The sequence below is a fragment of the Microtus oregoni genome, unplaced genomic scaffold, assembly GCF_018167655.1.
Source record: "Microtus oregoni isolate MIOR12 unplaced genomic scaffold, Mior012 000053F_ref0000044, whole genome shotgun sequence".
NCBI lineage: Eukaryota > Metazoa > Chordata > Mammalia > Rodentia > Cricetidae > Microtus > Microtus oregoni.
The window spans coordinates 2,660,039-2,678,070 of NW_024543829.1; the positions used below are offsets into that span (position 1 = coordinate 2,660,039).

At 33.6% G+C, this 18,032-nt stretch overlaps 1 protein-coding gene across 2 annotated transcripts in view; it reads left to right on the plus strand.

Moving 5' to 3' along the window:
* Csmd3 (CUB and Sushi multiple domains 3) overlaps nucleotides 1-16,400 on the plus strand; it is a 976,611-nt gene extending 960,211 nt beyond the window's left edge. For both annotated transcript variants that reach the window (XM_041637611.1, XM_041637612.1), the window contains 7 exons: nucleotides 878-1,057; nucleotides 3,553-3,618; nucleotides 6,852-7,010; nucleotides 8,861-8,973; nucleotides 11,648-11,735; nucleotides 13,117-13,252; nucleotides 14,475-16,400. In XM_041637611.1, the coding sequence (XP_041493545.1) occupies nucleotides 878-1,057; nucleotides 3,553-3,618; nucleotides 6,852-7,010; nucleotides 8,861-8,973; nucleotides 11,648-11,735; nucleotides 13,117-13,252; nucleotides 14,475-14,634 (902 nt within the window). In that variant the 3' untranslated portion in view covers nucleotides 14,635-16,400. The remainder of the gene's footprint in view (nucleotides 1-877; nucleotides 1,058-3,552; nucleotides 3,619-6,851; nucleotides 7,011-8,860; nucleotides 8,974-11,647; nucleotides 11,736-13,116; nucleotides 13,253-14,474) is intronic.
* Nucleotides 16,401-18,032: the final 1,632 nt, after the last annotated feature.

The following is an 18,032-nucleotide window of genomic DNA, read 5'->3' on the forward strand; positions in this document are numbered from 1 at the left end:
TATATGAAATTCTTTGTAACATTTTTTATTGAAAAGGGAATTATCTTTATCAGACACCAAGCAGAATGAATGATTAAGTTAATGTGGAATGAAAATACAGAAATAAAAACAAAACTTAGATGAATGAAACGATATTTCTAGCATATGTACCAAAATATGGCCAGAGAATTCCATGTTCTAAAATATTGAAATATATTTGAACATAGTATAGCATTAGTATATGAACTGTATAATGAACTTATGGTTGACTCACACCGCGTCATGGTGTCTGCACTCTGTGCGCTGGCACCCAGTTCGCAAGCTTCGGGCAAGGGGGCTGGAGGTTAAAATATACAGACACACACAGACAGAGAGACAGCCACATGGGTCATTCTTGAATTCCCCAAGAATGCCCCCTTTATTGTGTTCAGGGGCAGATTATATAGAGATAGCCACGCCCCAGCCAAACCCACCAGAAACCACTCTCCTGCCATCAGGAATTCCTGAAGGTCTCATGCTCAGAGCAGCTGTAGGCACTCAGATCAGGGGATTACAAGAAATTCAGGATCTGGGGTCTCACTGCTCCCAACATATGGTTACATTTATATTCAAGCAATGAATTTTTATTTAAAATAAATATAGTAAACTCATAAATGAATATTTCAAGAAATTATCCATAAAATATACACTTGTGAATTTTTTTTAATTTTTACTTCAAGGTCTTATACATTTTTAGGAATATTACTGTTCACTGAGACTCTCCCGTATTGTTCCTTTAAATATTCATTTGTAAGCATAAGTAGCCCAGAGTCAGTTTGCACTATTTGACCTTTGCCTCAAAATTTTAGTATCGAATCTCAAAAAATTCACATTATTTTCTGCTCCACTCTTGCTATAGCTCACAACTGTAAGCAGCCGGAAAGTCCTGCTCACGCAAATGTAGTAGGGATGGACCTTCCCTCCCACGGCTACACACTCATCTACACCTGCCAACCAGGCTTCTTCTTAGCAGGGGGAACAGAACATAGAGTGTGCAGATCAGATAACACCTGGACTGGAAAAGTTCCTGTCTGTGAAGGTAACTTTCATTTACAGATGCTTTAGCATATTAGGATGTGCTATGTAGGTCTTTTTAGAAGAATTATTTGCTAGACCAAGTCCGACACTAGAAGATGTGTGAGCTTTTTTTTAATTCCAGAAAAACGGACACACATAAATCTTTCTATGATGACATTTCAATGATAACTTGATTTGTTTTGTCTTCATTCCATCTTCACATTCTCTCTTTAAAATGCTTTTATTGGTGTATTTATTTTCTAGGTTTGTTATAAAACGTCACCTAAATATGGGTGACTTCACGTGATAGAAATTTATCCTTTTATAGGTATTAAGTACAAAGTCAAAGAGTCAACAGGACTTTGTGTATTTGATCATCTCCAATGACATAGCCACTCCCTACCCTTTGTCCTCTCCTAGCAATCACTGGCATTCTTTGGCTCATAATCTCCCAGTGATACCTGCCTTCATCTTTACATATGGTAAATGATATTTCTAGCATATGTACCAAAATATGGCCAGAGAATTCCACATTCTAAAAATATTGAAACATATTTGAATATGTCTTTGCATGTTCATCTAATTTTCTTATGAAAAAACTTCTTATGTATAAGACTTATTCTAATTTCAGTATTACTTTATATTGAGAGCAGCAGTTAATTATAGCTACAATCAATCCCTTCCAAATAAAGTCTCATTCTAATGTAGCACGGGCTTCCTAAATTATATTATTTGATCCCGTCTGATAGGGAACATAGCCTCAATGTCTCTTATTTTGTAGCATTCTCTCAGAATCCATATAGTCTTTCTCATAGTCTGACTTACAAGTGACAACTCAAAATTTTTACAATTTTGTTCTGAGTCATTGTAGCACGATAATTTAAGTAGATCTAGCTGAAGAGTCTACACCTGTTGCTGCTTCTCCAGGGAAAATCCTACTTGGTTCTGATGTGCTGGATTTACCAGAGGAAAACACTCACTCATACTATAAGGCACATTGAAGGAAATTCTCTATAGTTCTTGATCAGGCCATTAAAAGCTTTCTTTCTTTTTTGTTTCTTTGTTTCTTTCTTTACATCTGTTAAACTTTCTTCTCATATCTTCTTGTATTTGACTTCTTGAAGCAGGAACAAATTTTAACCACTGTTTTGAACTGTTTTCATTCATTTCTTAGACAGAATGTAACATGAGTTTCCTCTTCTTAAAATACCACTGCTTGAGAAATTCACCATTTTATATTTAAAAATGGTGAATTTCTCAAACAGTGGTATATATATATATATATATATATATATATATATATAGTATTTGCTTTTATTTTTCTGTCCACCTATGTGACCTTCCCCAAATGGCATTTAATATCAGTAAATACAACCCTTGAAGATTGATGAAAGTATTGACATATTATTATTAAACTCTAATATCAGTACTTACTAACATTATGGCTATACAGTTTTAATTTCCTTTACAAAGTCTTTTCTACTTTAGTTTTTTAACAGCCTAGAATTCAGGTATCCTCTCCATTCATTTTCTCTACTCTATCCTTCATGATTTTATTCATGCCATTGATTTCTTCTGTGGAAACCATGCCTAAATTAGCTTTTTTATCACATTCTGCTTCTTTTAGCCTCCAGTTTACACATCCAACTCTATCCATGGCATGTCTGTTTAAATCCCTCAAAGGCATTTCCATTGAATTTTCTCTACAGACTTACAACTGAAAGCGTTAATTTAATTGTCTAAAGTAGTAGGAATATTTTTGCTCCCTGCCTTTGTGATACTTCCATCGTAGTTTCATATATTACAAACTTTATCAATACCCTAGATGTTATCTTATTGAAATCCACCACAGTTTCAAAGCTTTCTCAACAGTCATTTTTTGGTTTTTGTTTTAAAGTCACTAATGTGATAGTAGTGTTCAGTTTTCCCTAGTGGAACTGATGCTTGAACCTGTTAAATTCAGTATTTGGTTCTTTCAAATATTTCCCCTCATTAAATGTTCTTAAGAACATGACAGTGTTCCTTGGGCACAGGGTGTGCCGAACAGTGTGTTTCACAGCCCTCACACTGTTCGTTCCTCTCGAGCCCCATATGTGATTCTATTGACATGAACCGTTCTCTGCCAAGACTCAAAGTTTCAACTTTTGAGCCTTCCGATTTCTGAATGATTTCAGCAAATTCTGATTTTTAGATGTGAACCTTGCACAACCAGGTCTTGTCCCTTTTGTCAACAATAGAAAACACTTAGTCCTCAGTATCCCTGCTGGAATCAACTGTTTTCTTTCAGCTTCTCCCTCTAATCAAAGATCCAGTTTCCTGTGAGGATTGAATAACAGCCTTTTTCCCAAGGGACTATGCTGGAAGTGATTGCTAAAGCTGTTAATCAGAAAGTGTTTTCACTGAGGTGGAATGAGCATGGGATTTCGAAGGAAATTATGTAATATCTCTGAGTAAAATTGACGGTGTCACACTGTGTATAATACATTAACTTTTGTAAATGCTGTTCTATTGCCTCAGCTGGCTCCAAAATATTGGTGAAAGATCCTCGACCTGCATTAGGCACCCCAAGTCCAAAGCTAAGTGGTAAGTAATTTGTTGTTCTAAAAGTCATGATGTCTAAGATTGATCTACAATTTTCTCCTTAAATATGTATTTATTAAAAATGATATATTTTGCATGACAAATTTAAGCCTGAACATATTAGATATGATCATGTGTGCTATAGGATATGAGCTTATTTTTTGAAATATTTTCTATTTATTTTCTAAATTATTGGGATGTAGGTATGTCTCAGCAGTTAAGAGCACTACCTGCTCTTCCATAGGTCCTGAGTTTAATTCCCAGAAACCATCTGTAATGAGATTTGGTGTCTTCTTGTGGAAGAGATCTGGTCATTCATCCTCATCAACTTATATTATAAAACCCAATATGGACAAGTTCAACAGAACCATATGGGCTGCCCATGCATGCTTCGGCATTGACAGGCCATAAATTTCATTTTGTTCCATTCATTATAAAAATATTGAACAGTTATTTATGTCAAAAATATGCTTTCTACATCTATCTATATACTTGTAGATTTATTTTTTAAAGATTCTTTTAACAATAACATGACAATGTTTTTATTTATATAATTAAAATAGAAAACAAGACAACTTAAAACATATACCTTTATAGATGTATGGATTTCAAGACATTTGTTAAAAGATATGATATTGTACAACTTATTTGTTACTGTTTGAATGCAATCTTAATTATATGACCTAATCATCAGTAACATGAGATTTAAATTCTTATAACACTAATGCCATTCTCATTCTAAAATCATTTTATGCATCTGATACTCATCAGAATGAAATATAAAGTATACAGTGTATAGTTAGAGGCTTCATTCGTTACAACTATTTTTTCACATTACTGAGGAATACATTTTGTTATATAAATTTTTACCTTTGATCCAACTTGAAAACTACCACAAAAGTAGCATTATAAATGATATTTGTAGCCTTAAATCTTTGCATTAGATAAGAAGAAGGTCCCTGAAGTGATGCTATATCTCTGTTAATCAATAACTACTATACTACAGCAACCAAAAATCAATACAAGGATAAAATAAATAAAGCTGTCGATGACACAATAGAAACATTTTTAATGTGTAAAGAAAAATTTTATAAAAGTGACTGTGAAATAAAGGATATACAAATATGATACAAAACAGGTTAAATAAATTTAAAATATTGGGGTAATGCCAGTAAGTATCAAAATTTATTTTACTACATTTACAAATTGTTATAAAATTGAACCTCAATTTTAATAAATGTTATAAAAGCTAGCTTAATAATCATATACCAAGGTAAAGCTTAAAATTATTTTCAGAAATATACCAGGCCCATATTGCTCCACTGACGATGTCTGACAAATTTTAAAGAAATATGGCAAGGAATATAAGTCTTAAATAAAATAATCTAACATATTCATGTGACTGCCAATATATAATTAGAAATACAGATAAAGATATTACACGAGGAGGGAAATTTGGTACTATCTGACTTGTGATTATTGATGAAAAATTAAATTTGAAATTTTACTGAATTAAACTTAACATTGTGGTAAAGACAACATAATAGTTTCAAGTCATATTTATCATTGGCTGAATGGTTATGCATTCCATTCTGTTCTGTTTCTGGTCATTGGAAGCTTGGCATCTGCAATGAAGAAAATATTTCTCCCAAATGAAGTAGCTCTGACTACAAAGTATTCGTCTAAAGGACCAGTTCTTTAATCATCTCTACCAAAGCAATTATTTATCTTAATACAACTGATATTGCTGGGTATGGCTACATACCTTTTCCTATAACTATTATCTCTCAAAATGAGGGCTTTGCTTCTATGTATTTTAACTAGCAGTCTTAATTTAACTAAATTTCATGAAATAAGATCATTAAGTAACAGCAGACTTTTATTACAGGGATGGAGAATCATCACTATTGAGAGGAGGAGAAGTAAACAATGTGAAAAGTGCCAATTACTAACTATCAACCATTTATTAGACATAATAGTAGGACACATTTCTCTTTTTCTCCTTGAATCTTCTCAAATAAAACTTTTGCCTATCACTTCTTTATACAGTTTGTAGGTACACTTTTCTTAGTCCAAACCAATCAAACGAAGAATTTTTCTGACAATGTGTCAAATAAGATGATTACATAGATGTAAGCATAACACGATAACTTGCTGTTTATGGATAAAGAAAGGGTCAGTTGAAAGATGATTTGACAAAGGTTGAAAAGCCAGGGCTATAGATTGTTCATGACACCCAATACATGGTATCTGTACACATAGACACACACATAGACACACACACACTCACACAGTAGCTATTTAGTGACCTAAAAAGCCCCAATATCCCTATTTTATCTGAACCATAATTAAACATAATGAAAATATTAGACAATGATTTTTAGGTAGTGATTAGATAAACATCTTGCATTCCTTATTTTATTTAACATTCTATGTAGTATATATTAATCTATATTATTAATAAGGGAATCCTGGTTTAGAATTAAGAAGTTTATGCAAAATGACCTAGTTTTTCAGTATAGAAAAATGCCATCAAATACAAGTAGCATAACCCAGGATCTGCTCGCCTAGACCCTGTGCTATATTCTACTACTGTCTGTTCTACCCCATAAGACCTGGGCAATTCTAGTCACAATCCTTTTATTTCTAAAAATACACATAAACTTCAAAGCTGTCAATATAGCACAGCCCTGCTCCTCTTCTATTACTGGAATAACTGAACTCAGTGTTTTGTAAAAGTGACAAAGAGTCACTACCTCCAGGCTGCCTCCAGGGCCATTGGAAAGAGAAGGACATGGTTTACATTCTTCCTCTAACGAATTTGTCTATGACACTAGCAGAATAGCGGGTCTCTGGAGGCATGCTCACAGGCTGGCAGCCTCAATAAAATCATCTCATCTTCTTTCTGAAAGGAGAGAAAAACATTATAGGTGACCAAATATAAGTGAAACTCGTGTCTCCTGGATTCTAACTATAAGCCTCGTGTCTTTCGTTGGCATGGAGTCTGGCTTTCCTGTCATTGACTACTGAACAAACTCGGGCTTTAATAACTGTGATTTATTCTTTGAAATTTGTAATTCAAGGAAGAATATATTAGTTTATACTTATTGAAGATGATTTATATTTAGGAATAGATTATTTGTTCAACAGACTACAGGATTTAATCTAATATCAGATGATCATATTTAGAGGGCACTGTGAAATTAAAAGGTGGCATTTATTTTATCTCTGCACAGTTCCTGATGATGTGTTTGCCCAGAATTACATATGGAAAGGCTCTTATAACTTTAAAGGAAGGAAGCAGCCTATGACCCTGACAGTCACTAGCTTCAATGCCTCTACTGGTAGAGTCAACGCCACGCTCAGCAACAGGGACATGGAACTGCTGCTTTCAGGTATCCGATTCAAATTTAGCAAAAGAAGCTATACATCCCAGCATTTGCTTACTCACACTCTACTACTGTGAGTTAATTCTCATGTTTGATTTTCATGGATGTCAGAATTTACTTAAAAGCAAGAATTTTGAAGGTTTGTAAAGGTGAGTGACTATTACTAAATAAATGCAGAGCTAAAATTGTGTAGTTAGTGTCTTTAAGACAATTTCATGCAGAAAGAATTCTTGTTCTGGACTAGAATTCTCATTTGTCAAGATGGAATTATGATATTTTAGTATGATATATATATGGCAAATTTCTTTTATTATATAGTTATCCTGAAAATAATTACTAGCAAATTAGTTTGTGGTATAAATAAAATTGAAACAATTAATTTTGAAAATGACATAAACATTTTATGTATTGTTGTACTATCCAATAAGTTCACTTATCAGAATTTAGTATACATTATATTTTAAGTATGAATAATTACATGGAATAAATTAGAAAAGCTTAATTTGTACTTAAATTTTGTTTATGATTAATTTAACTTTTAGTCATAAATAACATTTCCATTTTGTCTAAGTTAGCAAAAAAGAATCTGTTTGTTATAAAGTAACAATTCAAATAGATCCTTATAAATATGCATAAACATGATAGTTTAAATTTCATTACTTTTCGCTTACAATGACTGTAAAATACAATTATAACCATTCCCCACAAGTGTTTTTGTCAGTACATTTATGTTTTGCTTATTAATTTTAGTTTACTTTAGGTCAAGGTTTGCATCTCTTTGCCTTTCTATTCCTGGCATATTCTGGTGCCTCATTAATAGTTAAAGCCTTATATGAGTCACCAGGAGTCAAATTTTAATCAATAGTCAATCAGAAGTTTTTTCCTCACAGCCTGACTTATCATGAAGTGTATTTACACTCTAGCTTATTCCAGCTCTCACAATAGCCAGGTATAAGAATCAGGGTATATATTTTTGCTTCTCGTGTTTCTATCATTGTGTGCGTTTATCATCTTAAGTTAAAACCTAAGTTTCAAGGAATAGCTAAAACATTTTTTTCCATAGTAGTTATTCTCTGATAGAGCAGAGTAAAACGACTCCACTATGGCAGCCTGGGATTTACCCCATTTTGTCATGTATTTCCTTACAAAGGTGTCATATTTAGGAAGTGATCTCCTGTGCCAATGCATTCACGTGTACTTCCCACTTTCTTTTTTATAATATTCAGTTTGGCTGGCTTTATGTGGAGGTCTTTGGTCCAGTTGGACTTGAGTTTTGTTTATGGGGATAGATATGGCTCTATTTTCATTCTTATACATGTTGATATCCAGTTATGGCAGCACCATTTGTTAAATATGCTTTGTTTTTTCCATTTGATACTTTTTGCTTCCTTTTTAAAAATCAGGTGTTCCAAGGTGTGTGGATTAATATCCGGGTCTTCGATTCAGTTCCATTGGTCCTCCTGTCTGTTTTTATACCAGCCAATACCAGGCTGTCTTAAGTACTGTAGCTTTGTAGTAGAGTTTAAAGTCAGGGATTGTGATGCCTCCATAAGTTCTTTTATTGTACAGGAATGTTTTGGCTGTCCTGGGATTTTTGCTTTTCTAAATTATGTGCATTTTCTACTCTAGCATTTAGGGTTGTTAGAGATTTAGGTAAGATTTAATTCATAATTTCAGATAAGAAACAGGTGTATATTGCATAGTATCAGGTATGATGTACAAAGTCATTCTTGACTTGGGACTTGCATTCTTCCTTTGCATACTATTTGTTTTCCACAATATATTTACAAAGTTAGTGATAATAAAGTGGATCACAGCTATCTACAAAATTAGGTAACTGTGTGTATGTTTTTCAGGGATCTACAAAAGCCAGGAAGCTCGCCTAATGTTACATATATATCTTATTAAAGTACCAGCCCACACTTCTGTGAAGAAAATGAAGGAAGAAAATTGGGCCATGGATGGCTTCGTAAGTATAGTTCCTTAAAAGCACGTGGTTGATTTTTACAGCAAACTAATAGATTATTATGGACTTAGAAAGGCTTATGAAGTGGTCTGAAGAGGATTGATAGGAAAAGCTCCCATTGAAAATACGCTACTACGTTTTCACCACAGACACCCTGTGGGTGATGTGAATAGATCATGGATCCTAAGTGAATGGATTCCAAGTGGATCATTGACATCAGGATGTCTAATGCTAACAGTAAGGAAATGAGCCTCTGCAGAGTATAAACCTGCGAGATCAGACCATATTTTATAGTAAATAAAATTGTGTATATAGGATTTAGTGAAAAAGAAGATTTTCACTAGTAGGGGTCAGTAAGTTGTTTCTCAGGAAAATGGTCTCCATCTATTTTATTTTATCTTCTCTATTGTCATTTACAGAATGAGAAGTCATAAGTCTTTATTTTACACAGGTTGCTGAATTACATGAGGTTCTGTATTAATATGAGGTCAATTCATTCATTAATTGATTAAAATATCAGTGTTTGAACTGTTCTTGTTCTAAGAATTTGATTTTATGTGGTCATGGCCAAGTATAATATCTAATAACAGGATGGACCTTTTTGCTGAGCAATGTTAGTTAGACTCCCATAGTTAGTTTGGTACTTTGTTTTTTAAGGTAAGTATCCAAGATGGTTTTAAAAGTAGTTTTTATAACAACAGCTATGAGTCAGGTACCTAGCTGTTAGTTACTGGTTTAGTAATTGGTTATTGGGGATAAATTCATGTTACTAGTTAATCATTGAGTAACTAAAGTGTATCAGTTCCCTTTATATGGATTTAATGATATAACTTAACATATTTGAAACTGTTAAAAGCAGTATTATGTGTGTATGTATGTAGGGTTCAGATTATAGGCAGCTTTTGTAACATTAGGAACAATCCCTGCAATCCAGATTGCCAAAAGAACTGATTTGTCTTCCTTGGGGGAGCTGGGAGGAATATTTGCTTGATGGTCAGCCCTATGCCTTATTTTGGGACTGGGGATGGGCCTGGAGAAGCACATACTACCTGGAGGCCAAAGGCTTTCAGGTGGTCAGGAAGCTCTGAAATACTCTCAGATATATTAACACATGCTGGTGTTTTCTTCTTGGACAGACAAATTTGTTCCAGACTCGGGGTTAGTCTCACTCCTGTACCCCTCCTTCCTCAGCCTACCTCATTGGTGTTATAGGCGAGCATCACTTTATCTAGTTGAGAGTGGGCCATTTTTTCAACAATTTATTGATTATGCATACGGTATTCTACCTGCATATATGCCTTTAGGTCAGAAGGGGGCACCATATATCATTACAGATGGTTGTGAGTTTGCTGGGAATTGAACTCAGGACCTCTGGAAAAACAGCCAGTACTCTTAACATCTGAGCAATCTCTGCAACCCTATATGGACCATTTTTAACAGCTCAATTTTAACATTGTCACATATTGTACAATAAATCCATTTTTGTATACACTTAATGGGTTTTATTTTTTGTCTTTTTATATATTTTTTTAAGTTTAAAATCATACTAGTCAAAATTCCCACTTCCTCCCCTCCTCTTACTTCCCTCCCACTCCTCCCCCACATCCTTCCCCCACACCCTCCAGTCCCAAGAGAGGGCAAGGCACTCTGCCCTGTGGAAAGTCCAAGGCCCTCTCCACTACATCCAGGCTGAGCAAGGTATGCGTCCAAAGAGAATAGAATCTCAAAAGGCTAATACATGCAGTAGAGACAAATCGCAGTGCCATTGTCATTGGCCCCTCAGTCTGGTTTTATTTTTTTTGTGCAGATTTGCAGGTGTAGTCCCCCCAAAATTTATTTTAGAATGATTTCATTATTTCAGTAAGGTATCTCCCATCCTAGGGCTCTCGTTTCTTTCCCTTCCCACTCAGTCCTGCCCTACCCTAAAGCAGACACTAATCTATTTTAAATCTCCAAAGATTTACAAATGGATTGGAAATTTTATGACTGAAATGATATTGTCACTGGCTTCTGATATTTAGCATAATAGGAAATAGGATCTGACACCGCAGAATTGTGATTAACCAATTATCAATGCCACTCACATGCCCATGGCTAAAAGTGAGGCTGGAAATGAACCCTGACTGACAGAAATTATCTCCTTTCTGTAGAGTCTCTGGAGTGGAAGAAAGGCCAATATAATTTATAATTTATTACTTATTTTCTTGTATCTGTGTCTGCCTGAAGGTATGCTTGTACACCACATGCATGCTGCTGCCCAGAGCGATGCAGCAGTGATGGAGTTACAGGTGGTTGTGAACGTCCCAGTGTGGGTGCTGGGAACCTACAGCAGTTCCCTGGCAGGGCAACTCTTAGATCCTGAGCCATCTCTCCACACTGTGATTCAATTTCTACACATTGTTTTACATTTTGAATAATATACTTACTAGTCTATATTTATAAAATGGTGGTAAAGCAACACACAATCTCCTGTTTACCAATATCATAATTATTTAAAATTAGAATTTTTTCTTTTGTCTTTATAATAGAAGATTTGTATCGTGTTCATTGCATAGGAGGGACAGGAAAAAAAAAACAAAGGCGGATGTTCATTTTAGAATATATTGAGTACTTATTCAGATAAAAAATAAAGCTGTGGTCAGTTTTTATATTTAATTAGAACTCCAAATATTTTCAGGTTTCTGCTGAGCCTGATGGAGCCACTTATGTATTTCAAGGATTTATTAAAGGCAAAGATTATGGTCAATTTGGACTACAAAGACTGGGTAATATTTTTGTTTTTTATTTTTATTTTCAAGTAATTTCTTTGGTACTATAGACACCATAAAACATAAATGATTCTTTACATTTTCACACTTACAATATCTTGAATTATGCATTATCAGGACTATGCAATTAGCCATTTGACAGCATTTAAAGAATAATCACATTGTTGAAATTATCCCTTCTTCAGGTAATAACTCTACAAAGCTCAGTGTTTCATCAAATCTGCCATCAGTATGATAAGCTGTCTTGCCCCTAAGCAAACACAAAGAAGAAAAAGTGACATAGATAACATGGTAATATTAAACTGTAAATTATTTTTACCTCTTCTCCTGAGAACTATACCACTTCTTTTCAGTTTGAGTATTAAAGCAAATTTCTTACTTCTGAGAAGATGTAGTGGCACTCGGAGAAATATTTACAGCCTGGAAGGAAAAAATAATGTTGAGAAATGGGTTCTTTTGAGAACCTGGTCATCTCAAATACTGCCATTTTCTCTGCTATGATGGACGAAGCTTTCTCGTTTTCATTTATAATCCTTCTGACATGGGCACACATATTTGTTGATCTTATATTTATAAACACATGTCTTTTGCTGTAATTATACACTGTATTCCATCCTTAAATTGTTGTATGCAAATATAAACAATAAATTATGACTCTAAAAGCTATCATTTAGTATTTATCTTAACAAATCATGGCTTTAAACTTTTGTATGATTAAACCTGGTCACTGGAGAAATAAATAGAGAAATAGATATGTTTTAAAAATAAGTGTGACATAATTTATAAATTATTTGAATAAAAATGTTCACCAAAAATGCATAAAGTTGGGAAATAGACTGTGGAGAAAACTAGAGAGAGCTGGAGGGAAGTACTGACATAGATGTGATCAAAACTTCTTGTATAAATATCTGAAATATTTAAATAAGAGATAAAATATTACTTAAAACTTACCATCTATGCCATTAAATACATATTAATAAAAATAAATAGTATATTAACTCTTTGTAAATAAAAATAATAATTTATCATTTCGTGTACTATACCACCTAAATTTGTGCTGTTTTGAAAATAGTATACAGCATTCACAGGTGTTGGATGTTCATACAGTAAAGTAACTGGATGCACAGATTTCAGATCACATGCCCTAGTACTTAAAACACTGTATTTCAAATACAAGTACAAATAAAAAGAATCAATTTCCTTAAGTAAAGTGCTATTATATGCTTCTTCATCTTCATTCCTACCCTAAATCTTGTAAAACCTTCTTTTTTTTCTCACTTGAAAAATAGAATAAACTATCTGGTAATTAAATGTAGAAATCAATTATAGGCCTGAGTTGATTTTTTGGTCAATGACTTACTTGTGCTATTTCCATTAGGACTGAATACTTCAGAAGGGTCAAATTCTTCGAATCAACATCATGGTACAAACAGTAGTTCTGTGGCCATTGCGATTCTTGTGCCTTTTTTCGCACTTATATTTGCAGGATTTGGGTTTTATCTTTATAAACAAAGGTAAGATGTGTGACTTCAGTGACAATATTTACCAAAACTTTCCTTTCATGTCATTCCATCATATTGCCTATACTCCACCTTTCTTTTATATGCGTTCTTATAATCTGCGTGCATAGCTGTTATAATCCTTTTGGATCTTACCAACTCACCCCAAGAGCCACATGTCCATAGCAGAAATCGCTCTGTTAGATTGCACGTGATTCAACCTTACCATTCCTCATTTTGTACTTAATTTTCTTGTTCATATTATTCATGAATTATTAATATTGGTACTTTAGAGATACTGAATGTTTGTTAAGGTTTAAATTGAAAAGACACTAAATGCTGGTAGATTTATGGTAAAAATCTAGAAAGTTCAGGTTTACATGGCAGTCTTGAATAATTTTACCTTGGTTGACAGATGGTCATCTTCTAATTTGTCATTCAGCTTCTATTGTTTAAAGATTATTTAATGGATATGTTATGCTTGTGATTGATCAAATAAATAGTATTACATATGATTACTCAGTCACATATATCCTATGTGTTGCAGCCTTTTGGAGGAGCTTTATTAATCTATCTCTATTATTTGGAAAAATAAAAACAATCAAAGAATTCAATTCAATATATTTAAGTATATATACACATTTACACACTTACCTACTTAAGTACATTTTCTCCCAAACTGACATTTATATTTATATCTGTCTTGCTATCTAAAAATTAGTCATTTAATATTATATAGTTATATAAAATATATGTATACACTATACATATATTTATAATTTTATATTATACATATATTTTGATATATTATATACATAATTTTAACAACATTTCAACTGTATAACAGAATACCATTGGGGACTCACTGCGTCATCTGAAAGTTCTTGCCAATGGAGTTACAGAATGCAATTATCAACCCACAGGGAATGTGAATTCATTAGCAGGTTCCTCTCTAATCTCCCCCACCACCTTCAAACTTCATCCAAGTACAAAGAACTACAACAGTCACTTTTCTTCTTTTGGATCTTTCATATTTGGTCTTTTTTCCTAAGCACAGTAATTCTTTTAAGATTTTACTCATGGTATCATTCATCACTGTTCAATTCTTGTTAAACAATGTTACATTGTGTGGGGTATTATTTTGTTTGAATAAGTTAATTCCTAAATAGTTGAAGTTTAGTCTGCTATTTCTCAAAACACCCTAACATGAAACTATCAATGTTGTTTTTATAAACAGGACTGCACCCAAAACACAGTACACAGGATGTTCTGTTCATGAAAATAACAACGGCCAAGCAGCCTTTGAGAACCCCATGTATGACACCAATGCCAAGTCTGTGGAGGGGAAGGCAGTACGATTTGACCCCAACTTGAACACAGTTTGCACAATGGTATAACACGGCAACACGTTGCCTTCTTCAGAATCCTGGAAATCGACACACTGAACAGTGCACTTTTAGTTCACTGCTAAACAAAGCACACTTTTCAGGACTTGCTGGGTCACCTTTTCCTGAGGAATGACAGAGAAGAGTGTTTTTTTTTTTCATAAACTGGATCAAAATTCTTCTTCATGTGTACCATGGAGAGTTTTACAGAGATCTGGCTGCACTCTGGGAGTGCTTGCTCACAGTTTATTTGCTTTTTTTAAAAAGGAGATTATTCTAAAACATAAACTTATTTGCATATATTGGAGGAGCATCCACTATCAGTATTTCTGTGCTTTATAAACTATATTAGAGGGACTGGGTTAAAAATGATATAGGGTAGAAATAAGAGCTATACTTACCAGAGTCAATAGGTCACTGACTTCTCTTTGCTGTCATAAGCTACATCCCACCTACATGTCTGTAGTTTGTACCACATGTCTGCAATTCATTCTTCTTTATCTCAGGCATTATTTTTCTCATTTCCTTAGATATTTATGAATGACACACTTCTTTAAATAATTATGAACTAATTGATGACACAGAAGAAATAAGGTTGTTTGCCCACTCCAATCTGGCATTCTGTATTTATTTTTTAAAAAGCAGCTAGTACTAATTTAGAATCATTTTCAAGTTCCTGCAAATAGTAAGGTCATTATGTGACCTTTCTTATTTCTCTATTTTCAAAGAAAGAGTTTTATCTATTGGATATAGGATACTCTTTACATGTTTGCCTCAATATACTTTGTCATGTCAATAGTATTTAGGCTTGAAAAAAATTATCTGTAAGGATGCCTATTTTGACATTAACTAAGACATCAACTTGGTATCATTATTTTTTTAATCAAGCACTTTAATGGTTTTGATAGAGTAAGTCAATTACATCTGCATTTAATTTATGATGTCTGCATAGCCTTCTAGCTGAACTTTTGATTTTTTCACTTTAGGTACTTTATAGTTTCTTTGAACAAAGTACAGCATATTATGATCTACCCCTTAACTTAATAACTAAAAGAACCAAACAAAAATGTTCTTTTAGATCAACAGTATAAATTTGCTTCCCAAATATATGTGTTCATCAAATTTTCACAGGTTTTGAACGTTCTGTCTATATCCTATTTTTAAGAAGTAGGTATCAGGTACAGCCAGTGTTCCTCATTGTCTGATTAAAACAAGTTTATATGTTAATTGTTAGCTCATTTAAAGCTACATCATGCAGTAGAGTTGGTATTTTTATTCATAGGGCATTGTCTTAGTCTTTATTTTTATCATGTTTCATTTCACTGAATAAAACACATATCCATTGTGGACTCTTTGTTGTTTTCCATTTCAAATAGGGATTGTTCTGTGAAGGGTCTTGCTTTTTGTATCATGAGACAAGAGTGCCTACAAGAAACCATTGCACCTGGGAGCACCGCTTGGAGCTATCTCTACATTTAGTAAATTTCTTGTAAAACACTTTGAGATACATTGTTTTGGAAATTCACACAATTTTCTCAACATTGTATTCTACTGACAGGATGCGGTTTTCAATTTTATGCCATCTGTTATTTATTCTTGTTTATTCAAAAATGACTGCAATAACAATGATTCACTCACTAATGTTAAGGTTAATACGTTTAAGATCTTGTTTAAACAACGTTTCTTCTGCAACTGGCTACTCCTCTTATATTAATGCATACACTTTTGTAAAGAAGTATATTTTTATGATAAAAAATTTGTAAAAGTATGATGTAAATTTTCAGTGCAATGTAAACAAATAAAAAAGGATACTTGCTTTTGTAAAATGTGTATTCTTTTCGAGCTCACATAATGGTCTTCTGGTTAGTAAAAGCCAGGCAGAGCCCAGTTTTTCCTTGGTGCTTTTAAAAATGTTCCCCAATTGCATGCCATATTTATGTTACACCAGGTAATAAACTATAGTTTCTCCCTCTATTTTCTGCTTATAAATGTGACAATCTTTTGTAGGAAAATAGAATCCCAGTAAATATAATTAGTTCTGCTACCAATCAAGGGCTCACTACAGGAGGCCCCTGTAATATGATCCATTGACAAGAGTTTTTGTAAAATAAAGGTATTTTATTGACTGCTAGGCAAGAAGTGAAACAGGTATGGGCAGGCCACCTTTTCATTAGGAAGAAAAAATGTATGGGGAAGGAGAGGGTCATGCTGATAGATAACTTCATGGTAAAATGGAAAGTTTGAAAGATTTATTTAGCTGACCAGTTTCTTTCCCTGCTGGTGTGTTCCTCACTGAGGAGGTGTGCTATTCTCTGTGGGGTGTTTAAATTTGGTATTACCAAACAAGATGCCCTTTTACTCCTTCACAGAAGATATCTTCATTTCAGTCTCATCTGAGGAAGCTGAGGTTTTATCTCCTTTCTGGAAGGTTAGAAAGATTTCTCTTCAAAACTCATCTAGACAAATCTCTGACACATGGCTCAGTAAATTTTGTTGTTGTTGTTGTTGTTTTTTGGGGTTTTTTTTGTTGTTTGTTTTTTTCGAGACAGGGTTTCTCTGTGGTTTTGGAGCCTGTCCTGGAACTAGCTCTTGTAGACCAGGCTGGTCTCGACCTCACAGAGATCCACCTGCCTCTGCCTCCCAAGTGCTGGGATTAAAGGCCTGCGCCACCACTGCCCGGCTCAATAATATTTTTGTAATAGGTCAGTGCCATAGAGCCTGACTTAAAACAGTCCTCAAATATGACTTTTAGTGATACTGTACAAATTTACACATAATGGTAATCTCAAATACTTCGGTGGTATATTTTATTAAAGATCCTTCTGCTTTAAGAAGTTACATAGATAAGAGCTCAACAGCAGCTACATACCATGCAAAGAAATATATTTTTAAGCAAATGAAGTAATTCCACACATAAATGGGAAATGTACACATTGTGTTCTGGGAAGTTATTGTTTCTGTAATGTTATGGTCATAATACATTGATTAATTCAATATTACTAAAGCAATTCTATAACCTGAGAGGAAGTCTGTATTTTTGAGTCTTTGTATCCTTGAACCATTCCAGCCTGAATCTTTCATGCTTTATTAACTTCGTAACTCCTCATTTTACTCACAATTTTAGTATATTTTCTTTTTTCCTTTGTATTTTTTTTTATAAAAAATGCTCCTTTCCCTCTGTTTTTTCTATTTTGATGTCTCTCTTGATATGTATCTTCTTTTACATATTTTCCAGTCTTTTAGTTGTTATTTATTTAAAATTTTCTGCAATCTTTAAACTTTTCACAGTTCATAGTATTTTCAGGGACATTTAACATAATTATTGTAATTCCTTATTTCATTTTTTAAATGCTTAAAAAAAATTAAACATGTAAGTCTCCCCCAGAGTCTTTTGATAAAAAGGACTGTGG